This window comes from Labrus bergylta, chromosome 17, assembly GCF_963930695.1.
Source record: "Labrus bergylta chromosome 17, fLabBer1.1, whole genome shotgun sequence".
Lineage (NCBI taxonomy): Eukaryota > Metazoa > Chordata > Actinopteri > Labriformes > Labridae > Labrus > Labrus bergylta.
Genome location: NC_089211.1, coordinates 17440468 through 17459946, shown reverse-complemented (window position 1 = coordinate 17459946; position 19479 = coordinate 17440468). Strand labels below are relative to the sequence as shown.

The window sequence follows — 19479 nt, the reverse complement described above, 5'->3', positions numbered from 1 at the left end:
TGTCAGGCTCAGCGTGGCGGAGGGGCTGACTTCAGAGCTGTGAGTGTTGTAGATCTGGGAAAGGCGGGGATGTGTGCCTCCTCCGCTGCTCCTGCAGACGTACAGCAGGGAGGAGATGTGAAACTAGATGCCTATGGCTTCAAGCTCATAAATCTGACTGGTTCCGATGTCTGAACATTTGTTGGTAGTAACATCTGCAACGATTATGATGTTTCTCTCTCTGTTATATGCTTTTAACATCTCAGTCTTTTGGTTTTTTTTAAAGACTCCTCTCACAGATGGAGTTTTAGAAATGTTTGAGATTGCTGTGAGAAACAAATCTGGATGTTTTGGTTAATGCTGCATAGCATTTAGAGATGTCAGCACGCTTTCAGGTGGCAAATTAAGCTTGTTTTGGACCTCTGCCATCGAATCTGTCTGTAAAATATGAGCAGATGAGACTTACTAGACGTGATAAACAAATAATAAGATAATATCCCTGTCCGACATCAGAAATCATTGGGGTATTGGTGTTCACAGAGAATGCAGAGAATACACACCCAATAACACTTTCTAAAGTACATTTTCTTCCACTCAGTGCTTTGACAGGAAGTCAGTGATTTGACAGGAGTGTGGAAACAGCTGGCTTGGTCAAACTTTCAATGAATGAGAAGTATAGAGTGCTTCAAATCAAGTACTTGTCAAAAACTGTCCAAATCTTCTGAGACCCATTTACGAGGGTTCAACATCAGACCTGAAGAGTCTACATCTGACTGATCTTTAAGGTTTTTTTTTTTCTGAATCTAAGACTCAAGTATTAATGCCCACTGTCTCCATTAATTGGTCAGGTCTAAACTTTCCTCTGAAGCTCTTTTTTTTCCACTCCTCAGGTTTTAATGCATGTGCAAAACTATGAAGGTCTCTGCATAAAGACCAAGCAGCAATCTCTGTGAAAAATGAAGCCAATGCATAAGTGCAAGTGCAGTTCCTCGAGTGTCCACTTGAGGCTAGTTCGGAAGGCCAAGGTCTCCCCATTGAGTCCAATAATAAAATGCTAATTTTTACTACATAAAAAGTAAATGAAGTAGTTAGATACAAACATGTTTACGGTCCGATATAGAAATGGTTTCAGTGTCAAAAGCTATTTTCACGATAAAAAACATAGATGAGGGGGAGTTTTGTGTAACTCTTTCATTTTGATTGTATCAGGAGAAAAGTTTTGCATAATTTTGCATAAATAGAGCCATAACTGATTTGAATGGCAGGCAGGCACATTGAAGCAGTTTGTATGTCAGTGATTTAGTAAAGTGAGACGTCCACTGCAAAAGGCATCGCTCTCTTTGAGGGATAAAAAATAGCAAAAGACCAGATCTGATAAAATTCCATCGTGGCGGGTGAGGTCAGTAGTCACCTCTACCTTTGACCAAAAAAATCCAACCAGTTTATCCTGGAGTCAGAGTGTAGATTGTGCCAAATTTTAAAATTTTCCCTTCATGCCTTTATGATATCACTTTTTTTTTTTTAAAAAAGGATGTATACAGTAACATAATGCCTCCAGCTATTGCTTTTTCCAGCAAAGTTGTATTCCACTTAGCAAGTAGTAGTGATGGAAGCTTTTAGATCATCTCCCTTCATCCATCCTTAAGACAAACAGCCTTGCTGCAATACAACATAAATGCAATGAAATACAATCCAGAGAGTCCAGTTTAACAAACAGATAAAGGAGTGTGAAGGGTTATCACACATTGTAAAGCTGCACTGCTGTGTATTCAACTTCCACAAAGGATTTTTTAAGCTCCAGAAAGTTATCATGTCCACAATTATTTGATCTTTACTTCCATCACAAGGCCAACAGTGTATCTTTCTGATAAACCAAAAATGATTGCTTGTTCTTGTTTGATTTTCCAAAGACTTCACCGTCTCGCCAGATGATGCTGCAGTTTGGCAAAAGTTGAGCCAAAATTAAGCCAGATTCCAACTTTTTGCTAGATGACCTTTTTTTTTTTTTTTTGTTGCCAGAGCCTCTATGTTGGCATCCCTGCTGTTCCGCTGCACTGGCCTTCAAAAGAATGAGGGGGCTGAAGTCAGTCTTATATTAGCAAACCACCATCAAAGGAGCCTAATGGCCTCGTCTGGGTTTAGGTTTGGGGTCCGAGACCACCAACTGACACAAACTATGAGAACAGAGAGCAGCCTAAAATCAATAAATGTACTCGTAAAGGGAAGAAAAAACAACCTTCAATCTGTTATACTTGGTGTTATTTAAATGAAAGGCGCCACATCGGGGATAGCTGCTTGAAATCATATAAACCAAACTCTCATTTTGACAAAGTACATAACTTACACATTCTTACACAGATCTTCTTATCATCTCAGACTGCAAAATGAACTCTGATAAAGGTCGAAAGCAGTGTTTTAAGCTTAAAAGACCAAAAAAGCAAAGCACAATTAAAAGTTTCAATTCACAAAGCGTCAATGCACGCAGAGAATGCATGACTTACTCTAATCCAATCTTCAGCACACTTTACGAAACATTAACAAAGCCCTGTCTCCAAGGTACTCATTAAAGCTTATGACTTTTATGTAGCACATCTTAACAACAAAACATGGAGATGGAACGATCTCAAGCAACCACATGATCTCCCGCATGCAGGCCACAAGTAATCACTATTATACAGCAAGGAGCTGCAAAAATAATGGTAAATTCAAAGTGTTCAAAGCTGCAGGCAGATCTGTATAGTGTATGTAAACAGTAGTCATTACTAGTGAAGCGGTGCAGTGTAGTAAAAATATTTCAACTCAAGTACTCTGGTGGACACTGGTGCTTTAACAATGGGTATTTACATTCAATGCAAATCTGTACTTCTACACCACCATGTCTTAGCTTTAGTTTAGAGAAATTGGTCTCACAGGAGGAGATCAATGCTACACACACATAAAGGTAGAACTAAGTAGCTCACAGTATTTAAAATTAGCACAGCAATAAACCTCTTTAACAGCCAAAATGCTAACTCAAAGGCAGCAGTATTATGCATCCATTAACAAATGATACATTGGTTAAAATGCTGGCAGGGACATGGTGGCATAATGAAGAACTTTAAATCCCTCAAATATTTTTTTTAATTTTACATAAATAAGCGTTTTAGTGCAGCAAGGCAACTGAACAGGGAAGTACAGCTCTTAATAAGTTCTCCATATCAACCATGCAACAATACACTTACAAACAATATGTCACAGTTAACCATCAGAAAAAAGGAAAAAAAAGTCAAACAGAGGTTGGATTTTGCTTACCAGAACTAATGTGGTAGTTCATTATTCTTTCTTTCAGAGATGAATAACTCCATATCCATATTGAACAATGTCCCAAACAACACCTGCTGTCCTGAAGATGTCTCATCTCCTCCTCCTGTTGCTGCAAGCTAACTTGGCAGAAGTTACCAACACCTCACACAAACCAGCCAGACTTTGTGTATTTTATTGAAATGATAACTTCACATGGTTTGTTTTGATGCAGTACTTCAGTGACAGTTTACGTCACAGTTCGTCTTCGTGGAGTACTGCCTGACGTGTTTGTTTCATATTAAACATTTTATTAATGAGAAGTTTGCGCCTACACCTGGCTGTCATCAGTTGAAAACGACGGCCTCGACTTTATGGGTGTAATACTGTCTTTGGCCACCGAGAGCAGGAGGCGCTGTTTTACTCATTTCAACTAATTCGCTAAAACCGGTGAAGAAGGAGGAAAACATTGTCAAATAACAACGTTTTCAACAACATTTATATCTTCTTTTTTTTTCAATCGTTTCCATGAAGGCCAAAAAGGTGTGATGTGTTTATAAGATGACAAAATGTATTGTTTTACTGGTTTTAAAAACAGGTGGATAAAAGACAAATGGAAGGATATGTGAGTTAACTATTTCTAAAATAATGGAGCCTATTTGTAGGCTATAGTAGAGTAAGCTGAGGTCAACATAATAAATCTTCACAACTTTTAAGTGGGGAAAAGTAGTTTAGTGTATTTTTTTATAATTATATTTACTATATTAATTATAATGTAGTTTTGCTCTCTAGTTTTCAGTTTTATCTCCTCTTTATATTTTTTCTCCACTAAATATTTGAGGCAAGTAGGCAACTGACCCTTACATTTTATATCACTGTTTTACTCAAAAAACATATTATTGGTTTACAAAGGATAATGAATGGGCATAGATTAAACCCAAAATGAAGTCATGCAATTAAAAATACTCCCTTCTTAACCAAGCATTAAACTGCAGCTTAAATATGAAGACACTAATGAAAATGATTACCTCATTAATATATTTAAAACAATACTGAAGGGGGTAATCCTGCATGAAGGTTACTTCAAATAAGATACAGGCAAGGCAATACTTCAGTAAAGTGTTGAATGCATGACACTTTATTTAACCGAGTATTTTTGTAGTTTGCTATAACTATTTCTTCTTAATTAACTAAATACTTCTTGCACCACAGTTATTGTCTGTACCATTTCAGAGGCATTCAGTAGCAGGCCGTATATTAAATTATCTTCAGTCTTGAAGTCATTCTTCAATGTGTGCCGTTTTTTTTGTTTCTATTTTGTTTGTAGAAGTTACCAGTAGGTATGCATGCGTGCATGAACTGATCATTGTTCTGCACATTTTCAGCTCATCATGCCAGAGGGATCTCAGTGACTGGAGGCTCAGACTCCCAGTTAAGATATTGTCAAAGCCCGTCTTCATTCCCCTCCAGGGCTGAAACATCAAATGGTTCACCTCTCGGTAACAAAAGGCTTAGAGCGAGCAGGTACTCTGCAGATAATCCTCTCCCATAGCTTTCAGTCTCCTCATGAAGCCTTTTAATGTAACACTCACTGCATAATAAAACATTTATAATGAAAAATTAAAACGACGAAAAAAAAGTAGAATGCATGGAATTCATGTGTTTAAAAAAATAAATAAATAACATAAAAAGGCTGATAGCTATGTTTTATCTTTTAAAACATTACTAGTAGAAGACATGGGCATGGGCCATTCTTTGATTGCCCTAAAGCATCTATAGTGTTTTTCGACATTTGATTTATACCAGGAATGCGTTTTGGATTATTTTCCATATTTATGTATATGTGGCTGTAGCTCAATCTGTAGGGAGTTGGTTTGGGAACCAGAGGGTTGCCGTTTCAAGTCCAGATGTGGATAATAGTATGAAAGTTGGTCTAGTTGCTGGAGAGGTGAGAGGGCACTTCAAAGTGCTGCTGAAGTGCCCTTGAGCAAGGCACTAAACCCCTAACAGCCCTTGAACTCTGTGTCGCAGCCCCACTCTGACATCTGTCCATTAATGCATGTCCACAGGTCCTGTTTGTGCATGTGTGTATTTTGGGCCTATGTGTGTAAGAAGCATGCCTCTCGATAATAAGAGTGTAAAACCCGAATTTCTCCTCAGGAATTAATAAAGTATATAAAATTAAAAATACAATACATTCAAGAACTGGTTGGATATACTGTAAGATACGATTTGTTGTTGCTACAGTGGGACTACAAATCCACCAAATTACATGTTGAAATATCCGGAAAGTTGGGCATATCTTTGCATATAATCATTGATACACCTGGTGTGTTTTTGGCAAGGATATACCAAAACTGCAGGTGACACAGGCATATTCTTCTGCAGGTTGGACACTTTTATTCATACAAAGAAACTTTGGCCATCAAGGACACCAGGGAGCTGAGCGTCATTCCTCACAGTCATAGCAAACAGCAGCGTCCACACACCTCCAGATGGCTTTGTCTGAAAACAAATGTGTGTGTAAAGTATAACCTGTCAGGAAAGACAGACTGAAAGAAGAGACATTGTACTGTAAAAGAGGAGAGGGAGCAACTGATGTTCTTTTTTTTCAGGAACCACCTGACTGTAGAAGCAAATATTCTGTCCTTTGTATGCTAAAACACATGGGAGCAAACAGGAGTTTTGGTAAACACCGTGACAGTTATTCAATTCAAGCAGCAGGAGGGGATTCAGAAACCCACTGCTCTCATTTCAGGCATGTCCAACTGTGCTGATTAAGAATGAGATCAGAGAGGAAAAAACACCACTCAGCAGTATGGAGGTCAAGAGAATTTGCAGCAAGAAATTGTCTTTTTTTTTTTTTTTTTAAATGAGACACAAAGAATACAAAGGACACAAGGGAAGGAAGCTGTGTTCATCAACAAGGAAAGAAGAACAGAAGCTTCAGTACGAGTGCGCAGTGTAAACACCGTCTCCAGCAGTGACATATCTGGAGTTTAACTCACCTGAACACTGAAGATATTGCTCTGAAGACGGCACAGCTCAGTCTCAGCATCCTTTTCAAAAGAAACTGCCAGAACAAACTGAGAAACAGCGGCCTTCTGTGTAAAAGCGTCGGTAAAAGCACTTCCTTAGCTAGTGTGTACAGTAATAAAAACAGTGTATTATTTTATGATTTATCTCGACTGAAACTGTTTTACGCTTTAAAAAAAGAAGGTAAATGCACATGAGCCTGTTTTGGTCTTCTGGCTACTCAAATTGCTTTTACACTGCAGGTCACACATTCACACCCACTCACACACTGATGGTAGAGGCTGCTATGTAGTGTCCATCAGTATTAACTAATCCCATCCACACCCATTCACACACTGATGGTAGAGGCTGCTATGTGAAGTGTCCATTTTAACTAATCCCATTCAGACACATTGACAAGCAGCAGGAGCAACTTGGGGTTTAGTGTCTTGCCCGAGGACACATCAGACACGTGGCTGAAGTACTTAAGGCTCGAACCCCTAACCTCCCGGTTGGTTGAGAGACGACCAACTCTACCACTAAGCCACAGCCGCCCTCGAAAGTATGAACAATAATTAGGCCTACATCACAATAACACAATTTCTGCTTCAACATGCTTAATTGAAGATAGAAACTTTAAGAATCATGATTAAGCACAGCCAGCAGTGACTTTTATGTGAACTTTTTGTTTCTGTGGTTCTGATTTCTAATTTTGTTTGGGTATGAAGTACTTTATTTAGCAGCTCCATATCACAGGCGACCATTCCCCCCCCCAAAAAGATAACATTTTGTTTCTTTGTGAAATCTCACTATTCTGGGGATTTGTGTTCGCAGGTTGCTCTGGCTTTTTTTTATAAACTCTGTTTGGAAGTATATTTTTCCCCAGTCTACGATGTTTGGTCAAACACTGTTCTCATAGCTTTCCTGTTGTCTGCAGTTTCTTCACGGATGGCAGAGCACTGTGTCAGCTCCTGTCACACAAACCCGAACAAAACATCAGTGATGTATTTACTGTATGCTGATGGGGAAAAGGAAGGTTTTTCTTTACAAGGGAGACAATATTTTTCCAGGAGGTTGCCAGGTTATAAAACCCCTAATACAGGACATAACACCTGCAATTTGACATTGACATTTGACATTATAAAACAAAAGGTGCCCTTAAAAGAAGCACAGCACGAGAGTCTACAGATATGAGAATGAAAAAGGTCATTTATAAAGAGTCATAGAGTTTTTGGCCATGCTAGCAGCTCTGTGAAGCTGTGGTTTAGAGAACATGTATCATGTGTTTATTTAGAAAACATAACTTGAAAAAAAAATAGTGTATTTTGCTTTATAGGACGTCATAATTTTCCTCCTCCTACTGCCACAACTTTAGACGTCCAAAGACTGTCAAGAAAAGGAACATTGGGAGCAATCAAAATTCTGATTGATTCGAGAACTTCTCCATGTTGCTAAAGAGATGCGAGGCCTTTGGGAGATCTGCTATAAGCCTCTTTTAGATGTAACGTCTAGCTTTAATGAGATCTGCCAAAAGCACTTTATCACAAGAAAGAGACAGAGATGAAGTCAATAGGGTCAATTTGAGAAGAGCAAGAAAGCGAAGCTGTTCAGAATCCCTCCCTGCAGAAATGAGAACAGAAACGATGAACTAACACCAGAGTGCCATTATTTGCTGCATTAAAGGTTGTTGGTATTTCAACGCTTTAGTCAAATCTGTATTATCTGTATGTCTTTTCTGTGATGTGCTTACATCAACTGCTCAAGCAATGGGATTATCCAGGATGTTATTTTTGTTCTCTTCTTTATGAATGAATCATTATGTATTCCTGTGTTTGCTGCTTTTAATGATTTATGCTGTGAATTCTCTCTATTTTTCAGTGAGCCAAAAGCTTTGGCACATCCACAAGGGTTTTAAGATTGAACATCGAAACAAACTCACTTCCTGCTTCCTTAAATTCTGTTACACTTGAAATAAATGGCTTTCCAGACTAACATGATACAAGCAAGTGGTGTCTCTAATTGTAAAAAGAAGTCTGCCAGATATTTGAAGAGTTCATCAGGGATATTTGTACAGAGGAGGACCTGTGTCCGAAGCCGAAGCAGAGGATAACAGTGTTTCATGGTTAACGTGTGTGTCCTGTCAGCAGGCAGCCTCTGGGGCGCCTAAGTGTACCATCTGTGACCAGGTCTGCCATGCCATCATACCTTGTACCGCTGCCATGATGATGAGAACGAGTTGGAATGAACATCACTTCTGATTCCAAGCCAACAGGAAACAAGGTGTCTGTTTGTTTTTCTTTACATACATCTGTTGAAATAATAATCGCTGTACACTGTAAACCCGAACAGTACTGCTAACTTAAACAATTTGATAGGTTTGTAATCAAATTCTGTTATCTAGTTAATGGAACTTAAAACAATTATGGTCACTGAACAAATATTCAATTCAATTCAATTAAAAAAACTGTCCCCGGGGGGCAATTCAAAGGCACACAGAGCAGTAAATTAACAACAGTGCAAGTAAACGAAACATTTTAACCTCAATATAAAGTGTCAATTTAAATACAACTTAAAGCTTAAACTGAACTTAAAAATACAAAATATAAAAGAGTAGATATAAGTGGACAGTGATCGGACTAACAGATGTAAACAGATGTAATCAGAACTATGTGCTTAGGGGCGGCTGTGGCTCAGTTGGTATAGTCGCCGTCTCTCAACTAGAAGATCAAGGGTTTGATCCCCAGCTGGGCAACATGTCCAATGTGTCCTTGGGCAAGACACTTAACCCTGAATTGTTCTGCTTTGGTGGTGGTGTATGAATGGCATTAGTTACCTCTGATGGATGATACTAAATAGCAACCACTACCATCAGTGTGTGAAAGGGTATGAATGGATGGATGTAAAAGCGCTTTGAGTAGTTGGAAGACTAGAAAAGCGCTATATAAGCTCAAGTCCATTTACCATTTACCATTACTTATAAGCCAGCACTGCGGTGAGGGTAGTAACACGGTAAATCTACGTTTTGAGTTTACTGAAAAGCCATTTTTTAATGACTCTAAAACGCTGGGGTGTGTGTGTGTGTATGGTAAATTAGAAACTCGGCGAGCATTATGGGTGATGTTTATGAGTTGTGTGCGTCTGTTTGCGTAGCCTACTTATGGGTTTCTCCAGTGCTTTATGTAAAAATGCTAAATGTCTTTTTCTCTGGCCGGAGTTGAGGTAGAAAAAGTGGTGAATGTATGTCTACACCAACTGGGCAGAGGCCAGGACGAAGCAATGCCGTTCGTATGTGTGTGTGTGTGTGAGTCAGTGACAGATACTACGGTGCTTTCTTGGCGTTACTTTGTAACGCGTAATTCTACTGTGTTGAGCCGGAGTAAAGGTAGGAATAATGGTGAATGGACGTGTGTGTGAGAGAGGCTCAGGGCTGCTCTGCCTGTATGTTTAATCTGTGATGGTGTTAAGTATTCTGCAACAACTCAAAGGCAGTGTTTGGTGATCTGAATAAATCATTGTCTATAGTGTCAAGAATGTATTAAGTATGGTAACAACATCTGTTAACTTTAAATTGAATCTCTACAAATTGTCATTCCCTTGTAGGCTGAAGTGGATGCTGATTTGCGAGCGCAATCGAGAATCAAGGTAACTTAAATGTTAACAAATTCACTTGGATGCTTAAATATTAGGCTAGATTTGTTATGTGTTGATTGAGATACATGGAAAAAAAAATCCAGTATCTTTAAAAAAAATCACAATATCATCAACATTATATTTGCATGTTTAATTTATACATGTACTACTTAATCTGTGATTACAGTTTTTCATGATGTGTAAACTGAATTTGTTTGTTGGTGTTTTAAACCTCCCCTTTATCTAGCTTAGTTGTTGAATGCCTTTTATTTGTAATCAATCATAGTTTGATTCTTTGTTTTTTGATCTAAATTGCATTGCATATACTTATATTACCTATATTTAAAACAAACTTTTGTGTATCGGATATTTTTAACTGTATAATTTGTGAATTCCTTATCGTGATTATTCATATTTATATCCCACATTATTTTTAGGAGAGACACAGTGTTTATAATTTGTAATTAACATCATCTCCTAAAACATTTTTTTGTCTGTTTTTGTATGTGCTTGTGTAGACCACAGTAGTCATCTGAGTTTGCTAAGACCATACTCTATCGGTAAGTGAACCCTTCAAATTGTGTATTAAAAGATTATTTAAGATTTGTCTGTAGTTGGGCTGATACCATTGCAATGTGCACATTCATAATAGTCGCATAGCAAGTCTTCAGATGTCAGTAATGTGACCTGAATGATGTCAAGCCACTTTTGTGTTGATTGATGCAGACCAAAACCGCCATTTTTCTTGATTCCTCGATAAGTAGTCAACAATACAAGTCTGTCTGATATCACCATCAGCAGTCAGAGAACTGACAGATGTGCATGCAGAGTCTGTGTCCCCTGCATGTAAAAATGCACAAGCCGCCACAGATACACTGGCATAATGCTCAACCAGATGCTCAATTACATATTACAAATCAATGTATTTCTGCTATCAGTAGCACGCCTGTTCTTGTTAAGCTGTGGCCACATACACAGACTGTTAACAGCGTGGATGCTGCGTTGATTGATATTTTTTAGCCGCTACTAACTGCAGTGCACGCAGTTAAGTTTTGTGCAAGTCACAGGCTGCTCAAGACGGGGAGCTTTCGTTTATTTCAAAGTTACAATCATGGTGCTGGTCATGTAGAAACGTAACTTTTGTCATTGTAAGAAATGGTTTATGTAAAAGTAAGACAATTGCAAGCCAAGTTTTTTTTTTTTTTTTTTTTCTTGAAAAAACTAGGGGTGTAACGAAATAGTCAACTCACGATACGATATAAGGCTCACGATACGAAATACTCACGATATGATATAAAATAAATAATTTTATTACCCAATGAAGATCTGTGAAATAAATTTTTGTTGATGAAAAACAATTTGACTGCAAAAGCTGGAGACAGTGTGTGGGAGTGTTTTGAGTCACAAAGAAAGAATGAAAACAAATTTACCAATCTCACTAGTTCTTTTTTTTATTATTTCTTAAATAGAAAAGTTTTGAAAGCTTTTGTCATATGGCCTTTATACTTTCAGCTCAAAATGCACAAACCAAAATCAAATCTCTTACCTTATAACAATTATAACAATTCTGTTTTTAACAAGTAGATCACGACCTTTCTGAGGCTGAAACTACATCAAAAAGACGTATGGAATCTCAGGTAAGAGTCTCACAGTGGTTTCAGTATAACCAGACGTTAATGCCTCCATTGCTTTGATGATAATTGATATTTTTTAATGCAGCAATGTTGCTGAAAGATTTTTTTATTCAACATGTTTTTCACAAAAAATTTAATTGCAAATGTATAATTGATCTTCATACACTTGTGCGTGTGTCTGTGTTTTTTTTAGGTTTGTGCTGAATTTCACAGGATAACAAATGTCAACCTTCGCAACCAATTCTACTCAGCTAGATTGACACACACCTCGGCTGCTGGCCTTGTATAGAGAGAAGGCAGGACGCACCGGGAATATATCAAAGGCCCTGCGTGACATCCTAAAGAGTTTTGATCTCCAGGGGAGTTACTTAACTAATCTTAAAAGATCTTTATTTTGACTAAGTTCCATTTTAGTTGTATGCAAACTAGTCAGTAAAAAGATCACAAGTTGCTAAAATAAATATATGCTATTAAATAATGATTAAAATAGGCAGCAATCAAGCAGTGGATGACCTGAGCTTATGTACAATTTAGAGTTGCAAGATAACATCAAACGCACAGCTGCTCTTTTGGCCCTGCCAGTGTCTGAGGAAGACCCAGACTTCTTCAAGTCTTGGAATGTAAGTATTAGTACATTCAACAAATGTATTGATTTATCAATGGAGTCATAATGCCTTTTTTCCAACGTTTTTCACTTTTTTTATTTAAGGGGTAAATTAGTTCAGGTGTTCATCAGTAACTTAAAAAATACTCTTAAAATTAATTTTGTAAAATAAATGAGATAAAATCATGATTGTGCTCCTGCTTATTGTCTACAGGATAAGAATACTTGAACTTTAAAATACATTTTAATATTCAGATCAATCAATCACAACTGACTCTCCCCTTTCTTTCAAAACGTGCAGTTGCATCTCAACTTAAAATCCACCTTTCTGCCAATAAGAAGAAGAAGATTTATTTTATTGATCCCCGCAAGGGGAAATTTCAGTTTTTACACTCTGTAGTCATGAAGACACACATAGGCTGAAGTATATATATACAGACATGCACACAAACAGGATCCTATGGACATGCACTAAGGGAGAGATGTCAGAGTGACGGAGCTGCCCACAGCAGGCGCTGCTGAGCCGATGGTGGGGAGGGGGTTTGGTGCCTCGCTCAAGGGCACCTCGGCAGTGCTCAGGAGGTGATCTGGCACCTCTCCAGCTACCAGACCAACTTCCATGCTTGGTCTGCACCGGGACTTGAACCGGTGACCCTCTGGTTCCCAACCCAAGTCCCTACAGACTGAGTATGCACTGCATTTGGACTACCCCAGGAGACTTGCACATACTTTCACTGTCATCCAGAAAGTGATAATGGGGCTTGATGATGGTAAGGCCCCGAAACCCTGTGTACTGCGTCTGAAAAACGACCTTTCGAGTACAGAGTAGGCTGAGTTGCAGTCTGTGTGCAAAGGCGTTAATGCACCAGAATATTTCTGTGCACTGTCGTTTCAGAGTTTGTTTGTTGTTGAAAAATGTTGTTGCTGTTTAAGTTGGTAAGTTTTGTCCGACTGACAGAACTACCAGAGTTCCTCAAGTCGCTGACTTAAAATGGTTCATACAACAGGACGAGGGATTGTTCGAATAATAACAGAAACCACACTGCCAAGATGATCATCCGTTTGACCACTTTATCGGCAGGGTGGTCAACAATGATCCTGTGGTTGGAGACCGCCTCAGAGTAATCTAGTTAGAGAAGTACAGAATTACACAGGCAGAGAGAGGTAATCACTAAATCATCGCCACACTCCTGGGCTTTCATTTTTTATCAGGTCTTTGTAGGGAATACTTGGTGTCCATGTTATTTTTTTTTTTTTTTTTTAATGAACCCGATATTTTGTTTTCAGGTTACTTTGCATTGTGAAAACATTTGTTGTCAACTTCATATCACTGTTTAAAAAAGCAAGTATTAAGTTTTGCAGAGCAGGCACTTTGTAAATGTTGATTTTCATTTTCCTCTTGGTTTATATTTTTATTTCCAGGAAATGTGTGTTAAAAATATATAGTTATTGAAAAAAAAAAAAAAAACTTGGCTAAGCACTTCAAGAAACACATTTCAGAGTTCTCTATTTGTTTTGACATGTTGGTAGATGCACATATTCACATACAATCACACTCTTGAACACACACACAACTTGCTAAATTCCCTCATAAACATACACAATAACAAATTGTTTTTAGTGCAATGTTCATTTTAAGCTTGAGCAAGGGTGTCAGATCTTGCTGTGTCTGTGCAGGTATTTAATTTTTTTTTATTACAAATGAGGTAATTTCAGTAATCAAGGTCCGGGACAAAAATGTGATATTCCCTGAGTCTTTGAAATCAAAAACTGAATACACTTTGACCTCCATGACACATAGGGTTAGACACTCCTGAGCTGTGTTTTTATAAAATTGTTATATATTCAGTCATGTTTGACTAAATAAAAAAACTTTTAATTGCACAGCAAAAGTTTTATGTTTGTGTTTTATAAGTAGTTTGAATTTAAATAAATTAAATATTATTTCTGAAAGAATAAGTTTATCACAATTATAGTTTTTGAGTTTTTAGATCATGTTCATCTAAGTTCTGGTAAATTAATGTAATTAAGTGTGGACGAACTAAAAATGTAATATATGTTAAGCAATACGTTTAAGTACTGGAAACTGAAAATTAAAAAAGTAATAATAATAATAATAATCTTTAAAGTTTGAGTAAATCAAAATTTGTAATACTTGAATTCTATATTTTTAAGTACAGTTATAATGAAGTGATATTTTTATGTGAACTCTTACTTAGCAATATTGAGTTAACTAACTTAAACATTTTGAGGTAATCAGTTTCCACAAAGGTTTTGAGTACTGTGAACTTTGAGGTTTAAAGGGTTATTTTTTGTCAAAAACAACAGCTTTTTACCAAGCTGCTCTAACATATCCTGCTTTCTAACACTTTTTGTGCAAAGCAAAGGCAGACTAAACACATCTCAGCACATCCAGTACAGAGATGAAATTGTTATTGATCCTTCTGTGTAATTGTGTTTAAGACAGCAGACAAGTGTACTTAGCAAAGGTAGTGTTCCTTTAATTGTATCAGGTCTGAGGCATCCTTGTTATACCTTCTTGTCTTGTTTCTCAGGAATTTTTTACCACAAGCACACCGAGCACTTTGACGAGAAACCGTTTGCTTGTGAGAACTGCGGTGCAAAATTTGGCGCCAACTCGTCTCTGAAGAGCCACATGAGGCTGCACACGGGAGAGAAGCCGTTCAACTGCAAACACTGCGACATGGCGTTCAGTGTGGCTGCTGCACTCGCGTACCACACAAAGAAGAAACACTCGGAGGGTAACGCACACACACACTCTCTCAAACCTGTGCATGACACCTGTTCAGGAACAGGAACACTCTTCCTGTTATGGTGGTCATATTTATGTTTTTATTTAGATCATTGAAACACAGGGGGGAAAAATGTATATTATCAAATTACTACTTCTCTGAATGACTTAACTGATGTTTTCAAATTCAGCAAAATCAGAGTAAATAAAGATATTCTTGAGTTTTGATACTAATTAAAGACGCTGCTCTGACATCAGTACCTCAACACCGTCTTGTTTTCTGTGTCAGACCTATCGGAGCCTCACGACTGTCAGAAGTGTTGCCTCAGCTTCTCCTCACTGGACGAGCATCGCCAACACATCCAAGACTTCCACCCTAAGGAGTACCACAAGTGTCCCACCTGCAGCAAGGTGTTCACCAGTGCCGCCCTGCTGGAGAAACACAAGAGCACACACACAGGATCCAAACCATTCAGCTGTGACATCTGCAACAAGTCCTACCAGGTTTGTAAAAGGGAACATTTCTGACCTACTTGTCGCCCAGCTTTCACAATCTCTCCTCATTTAAACCTACTGAAACATTATTTTTCTACAATTTCTTGAACAGAATAAAGTTTTTGCTTAGTTTGATTTCATTTTTCAAACTCTCTCATACCTCATTCTCACAGATTGTTATGCACATACTCTTTATTGTTGTTCAGCACACAGTTTCTTCATGACGACCCTCTCCTCTATCTTTGAAAAACAATTTTTGGATATTAGTACAAAGTCATACATTATTTGTGCTGTGTTAAATCCTACTAGATCCATGAATGTCAACATGTGTGACTTTTAAAGAACAAGACGTTGGAGTGTTAATGGTATCATTCATGCTTTGCTTCTGCAGAAGGAACTGCAAAGGGAATCCCAGCTCTCTCGTGGGTATCGGTGAACAGGTATAGATTGGGGAGATCGATGAAAATGCTTTCCACAACATCGATGACCCAAATTCAGAGTGTCGAGACATGGTATGTCGAGTTGGCTCACCTTGTTGTTGAGGGGGAGCTCTGATAATCAGACAGAGATGGCTTGTGAATCTTTTAGGGCGATGAACTCACCAAGCAATGTGATTATTCTATAGTCCTCATATCTGTTGGAACATCAGTGTTTGACCAGTGAAGGAAGGATCTCTAAATGTCTCTTGTTTTCGTCTCTTGTTCCTTTTTGTAGAACACATTTGTTGGCCTGACCAACCTGGGTGCTACATGTTACGTTAACACATTCCTGCAAGTGTGGTTCCACAACCTGGAGCTGCGTAGGAGCCTCTATCAGTGCCACAACTCCAGAGCCCAGGAACACAACTCTGAATCAGGTATATCTCAAAACCAAATATTGGGGATGCATCTGTTTTGTTTTCTCTCATTTCCTAGTTTGACTCAGCATGTTTTAGGGACAAATGTTTTCACCTTTTTTTTTTAAACCACTTAAAAAGGAGTGCATGAACCAACAGCTACAGATCAGTTAAATTCAGGCTCTCTTACTATTGTGCTCAGTGTGCTAATTAGTACAAAATATAGCTACACATCATTTTAAGTTAGAGACCAGAACAGAATATGTTGTTGTGTTTTCTCCCGTTTTGTTGATCTTAAACTTCTAAGGTTGCACACAGACGACTGGCTGATGGTTGTCTGAAATACGACAGAAGTCTGACAGAAGTGAAAAACGAGGCTAGGATGAATTCCCAAATCTTAACTTGTATTTTTCCTTTCCTTTCCAGATCATGCAAACTTTACTCACTCAGATTGCTGTCTCTGTCTCTTTTCAGATTACGAGCCTCAATCCATCAGTGACCACCTGCACTATCTGTTTGCACTCCTGCAGAACAGCAACAGAAAGTACATCAACCCTTCAGGGCTGGTCAAAGCGCTGGGCCTGGACACGGGACAGCAGCAGGTAAATCACGTCGAAGCCCTGCACCTTTTTTGTATAAAAAATAACTTTCTTCACGGGTACAAATCACATATTGTTTTCTCCTAATGTGAGTATTATGTTAAGTATTTTCTCAAATGCTCTATGAAGCATTTTATTGTATTGAATTGGTCAGAATTAACATGAAAGGCAAAGTCTTGTTATTAAACAAACTGTCAACCAGATGATTACCCAACTACGACCCAACACTTCCACCAGATACGTGTGCATTGCATGTCCGCTCCGGTACGACTCGTTCTCCCTCGTCCGTCTAACACCCCCAGGCTGCGTTCTCAGGCTGTAGAGACTACAGCCGTCAGCTGGAGTGCAGAGACAAAGGAATTCTCGCTGTAATTTTACAGATTCATTCGCGACAGTGTGCGATAGTACAGTGTATGTGTTATAAATCTCTATATAAACCTTATAAACACATAAACAAACACACATAAGGTCATCGTTCTGAACTGTCAAAACGGAGTGTTTTATTCTGAAAAGAATCCAGATGTTTTAATGTTGTTTCGGTGTCTGACTTACTGTCCCGCTCGGTCTGCTCTGTGGTAAATTGATCCAGCATTGGGAAAAAATAGAAGCCTTGGGTATCTGCTACAGAGGGATCTGGACTGCCAGAGCAGAGACGGAGCTAGTGCAAGCACACACATTGGATAAAGTAAAGCAGCAGGAGTGTAGACGGACAGAAAACGCATCTGTTGAAATTTAGGCTTTACACTCATCGGAGTCAACAAGGTAGAGTGAGCATGTTTATTAGTAGTTTTGTTTGGTTTCTTTGCAGTGCATGATGTATGCTAACATTTCCTTTTCAGGATGCCCAGGAGTTTTCAAAGCTCTTCATGTCTCTGCTGGAGGACACGCTGTCCAAGCAGAAGAGCCCCAGCCTTCAGATCGTCATCCAGCAGCAGTTCTGTGGACAGTTCTCCTATGTCACTTTGTAAGTCCAGTCAGTACTTTAACCTTGTGTAATTTTAAAATGTTCCTCTATGTTGCTTAAACCATTGCAAAGACACCAACAAGGTTAATTTCTTCTTGAAAAATTTGCCCAAGTGTTGATTTTCCCTGATTTATTTACAGACTGCATGACTTTTTAAAATGTGTAGGTATCAGTAAGGAGAAAAAAAAAAAGTATCAGCTCACATCTTTTTTAGGCTGTGGTCAAATCTGTGAACTTGTTTTGACTCTTTCTTTTTTTTTGTGCAGCTGTAACCAGTGTGGACGGTCATCTGCGTTGCGCTCCCGATTCTACGAGCTGGAGCTGAACATCCAGGGCCACAAGAACCTTAACGAGTGTGTCACAGAGTTCCTGAAGGTAACTTTCATACCCCGCATCATCAAGAATGTTAAAAATGGACAGACAGCGGAGTAAAAAACGTAAAAGGAAAGAGCAGAATATGAGGAAATCCCTTACTCCCCAACAGACAGACTTTTGCTAGTATTTCTGAACGGGCCAAAGCCATAACAAATGCCATTGAAGTTCTTATATCGACAGAGGGAAATATAAATAGTTCTGCGCTGAAACTATACTGTCCCAGATGTGATTAGCGTGCTCAAAGGGAATTCAAAAAACTTTTGCCTTCATAAGCTAAAAGGTGGAAGTGTAATTTAAAAGAAATATTTTTACATATATAAATATTAATTACTTTATTTCATTCATATCTTTTATTTATTGGAGACTCTTTTGGTTTAAGGATGCAGCGTAAGTTTATTTTAGTTTATTTACAATGTTTAATTTAAAATGTTATTAAAAAGTTACCTGAGTAGGTAGACAAGTCTGCACTTAGTCCAATTTGTAAAAGGGAAATTCTAAGTGTTCCTAATAAAGAAAAGAAAAAGTGTTGCATCAGGTCCCTTTACTGTACTGAAAATGTACCGAACTGAAGCTTCAAAACTTGGAACCGTACCGAACCGAAATTTTTGTGTACCGTTACACCCCTAATAGATGGATGGAGATTCAATGCGACTTAATCAAAGAAATCAGAAATATGAGCAAATATAAACTGGTTTAAGGTCATTTCCTGCGAGCAGTGTGAACACAGCAAATGATGAAATATGAATGATATGTTTCCTCTTCCTATCTACTGCCTTGCTTTTAATAATACACCTTTATTTTGTTTATTCTTCTCTGATTTGGGACTCAGTTTATTTTTCTGTTTCTCAAAGTATTTCAAAATCCTTATCACAGAAAAATCAGCTTCCCTGATTGGTCCTTGGCTGCTGATTGATCCCCGATCTCTGCTGCGTTGCGTTCTAATGACTCATCTGCTTCAGCTTTCTCTCTCTCTCTCTTTCAGACGTAGTAGCCTCGGCGCTACATCCTCTGAAAATAACTCTGTGAGTAATGACTGTCTACAATGGGTGTAACACCTGAGTCCCACTGTCTGTGATGCTTTTTCCGAGTCCTATCTGGCTGGCTCATCCCCTCGTGTATAAAAGTTGTTTAATTGAGGGACTAGAGAAAAGAAGAATAACATACTGTACTCACTGCTTAACTGCGTTTCTAGATCACGCTCCTTTCGGGTAAATTTACATGCAGTGTGAAGATACAAGCATAATAAAGATAGCTAACACAACAATGCAGCACGAGTTGTTTTCATTTCATAATGGTGCTCAAGAGCGACATCTGCTGG

The 19479-nt window shown here is 38.3% G+C and overlaps 1 protein-coding gene across 1 annotated transcript; it reads left to right on the top strand.

Annotated features, from left to right (window-relative positions):
• The first annotated feature begins 12895 nt into the window (after positions 1–12895).
• On the top strand, positions 12896–18310 carry LOC109984457 (ubiquitin carboxyl-terminal hydrolase 48-like). The gene is made up of 7 exons (XM_065965821.1): positions 12896–12911; positions 14697–14903; positions 15183–15397; positions 16103–16244; positions 16698–16825; positions 17662–17786; positions 18053–18310. Exons 1-7 carry the CDS (start codon positions 12896–12898, stop codon positions 18216–18218), a joined length of 999 nt encoding a protein of 332 aa, XP_065821893.1. The 3' UTR covers positions 18219–18310.
• The last annotated feature ends 1169 nt before the right edge of the window (positions 18311–19479 follow it).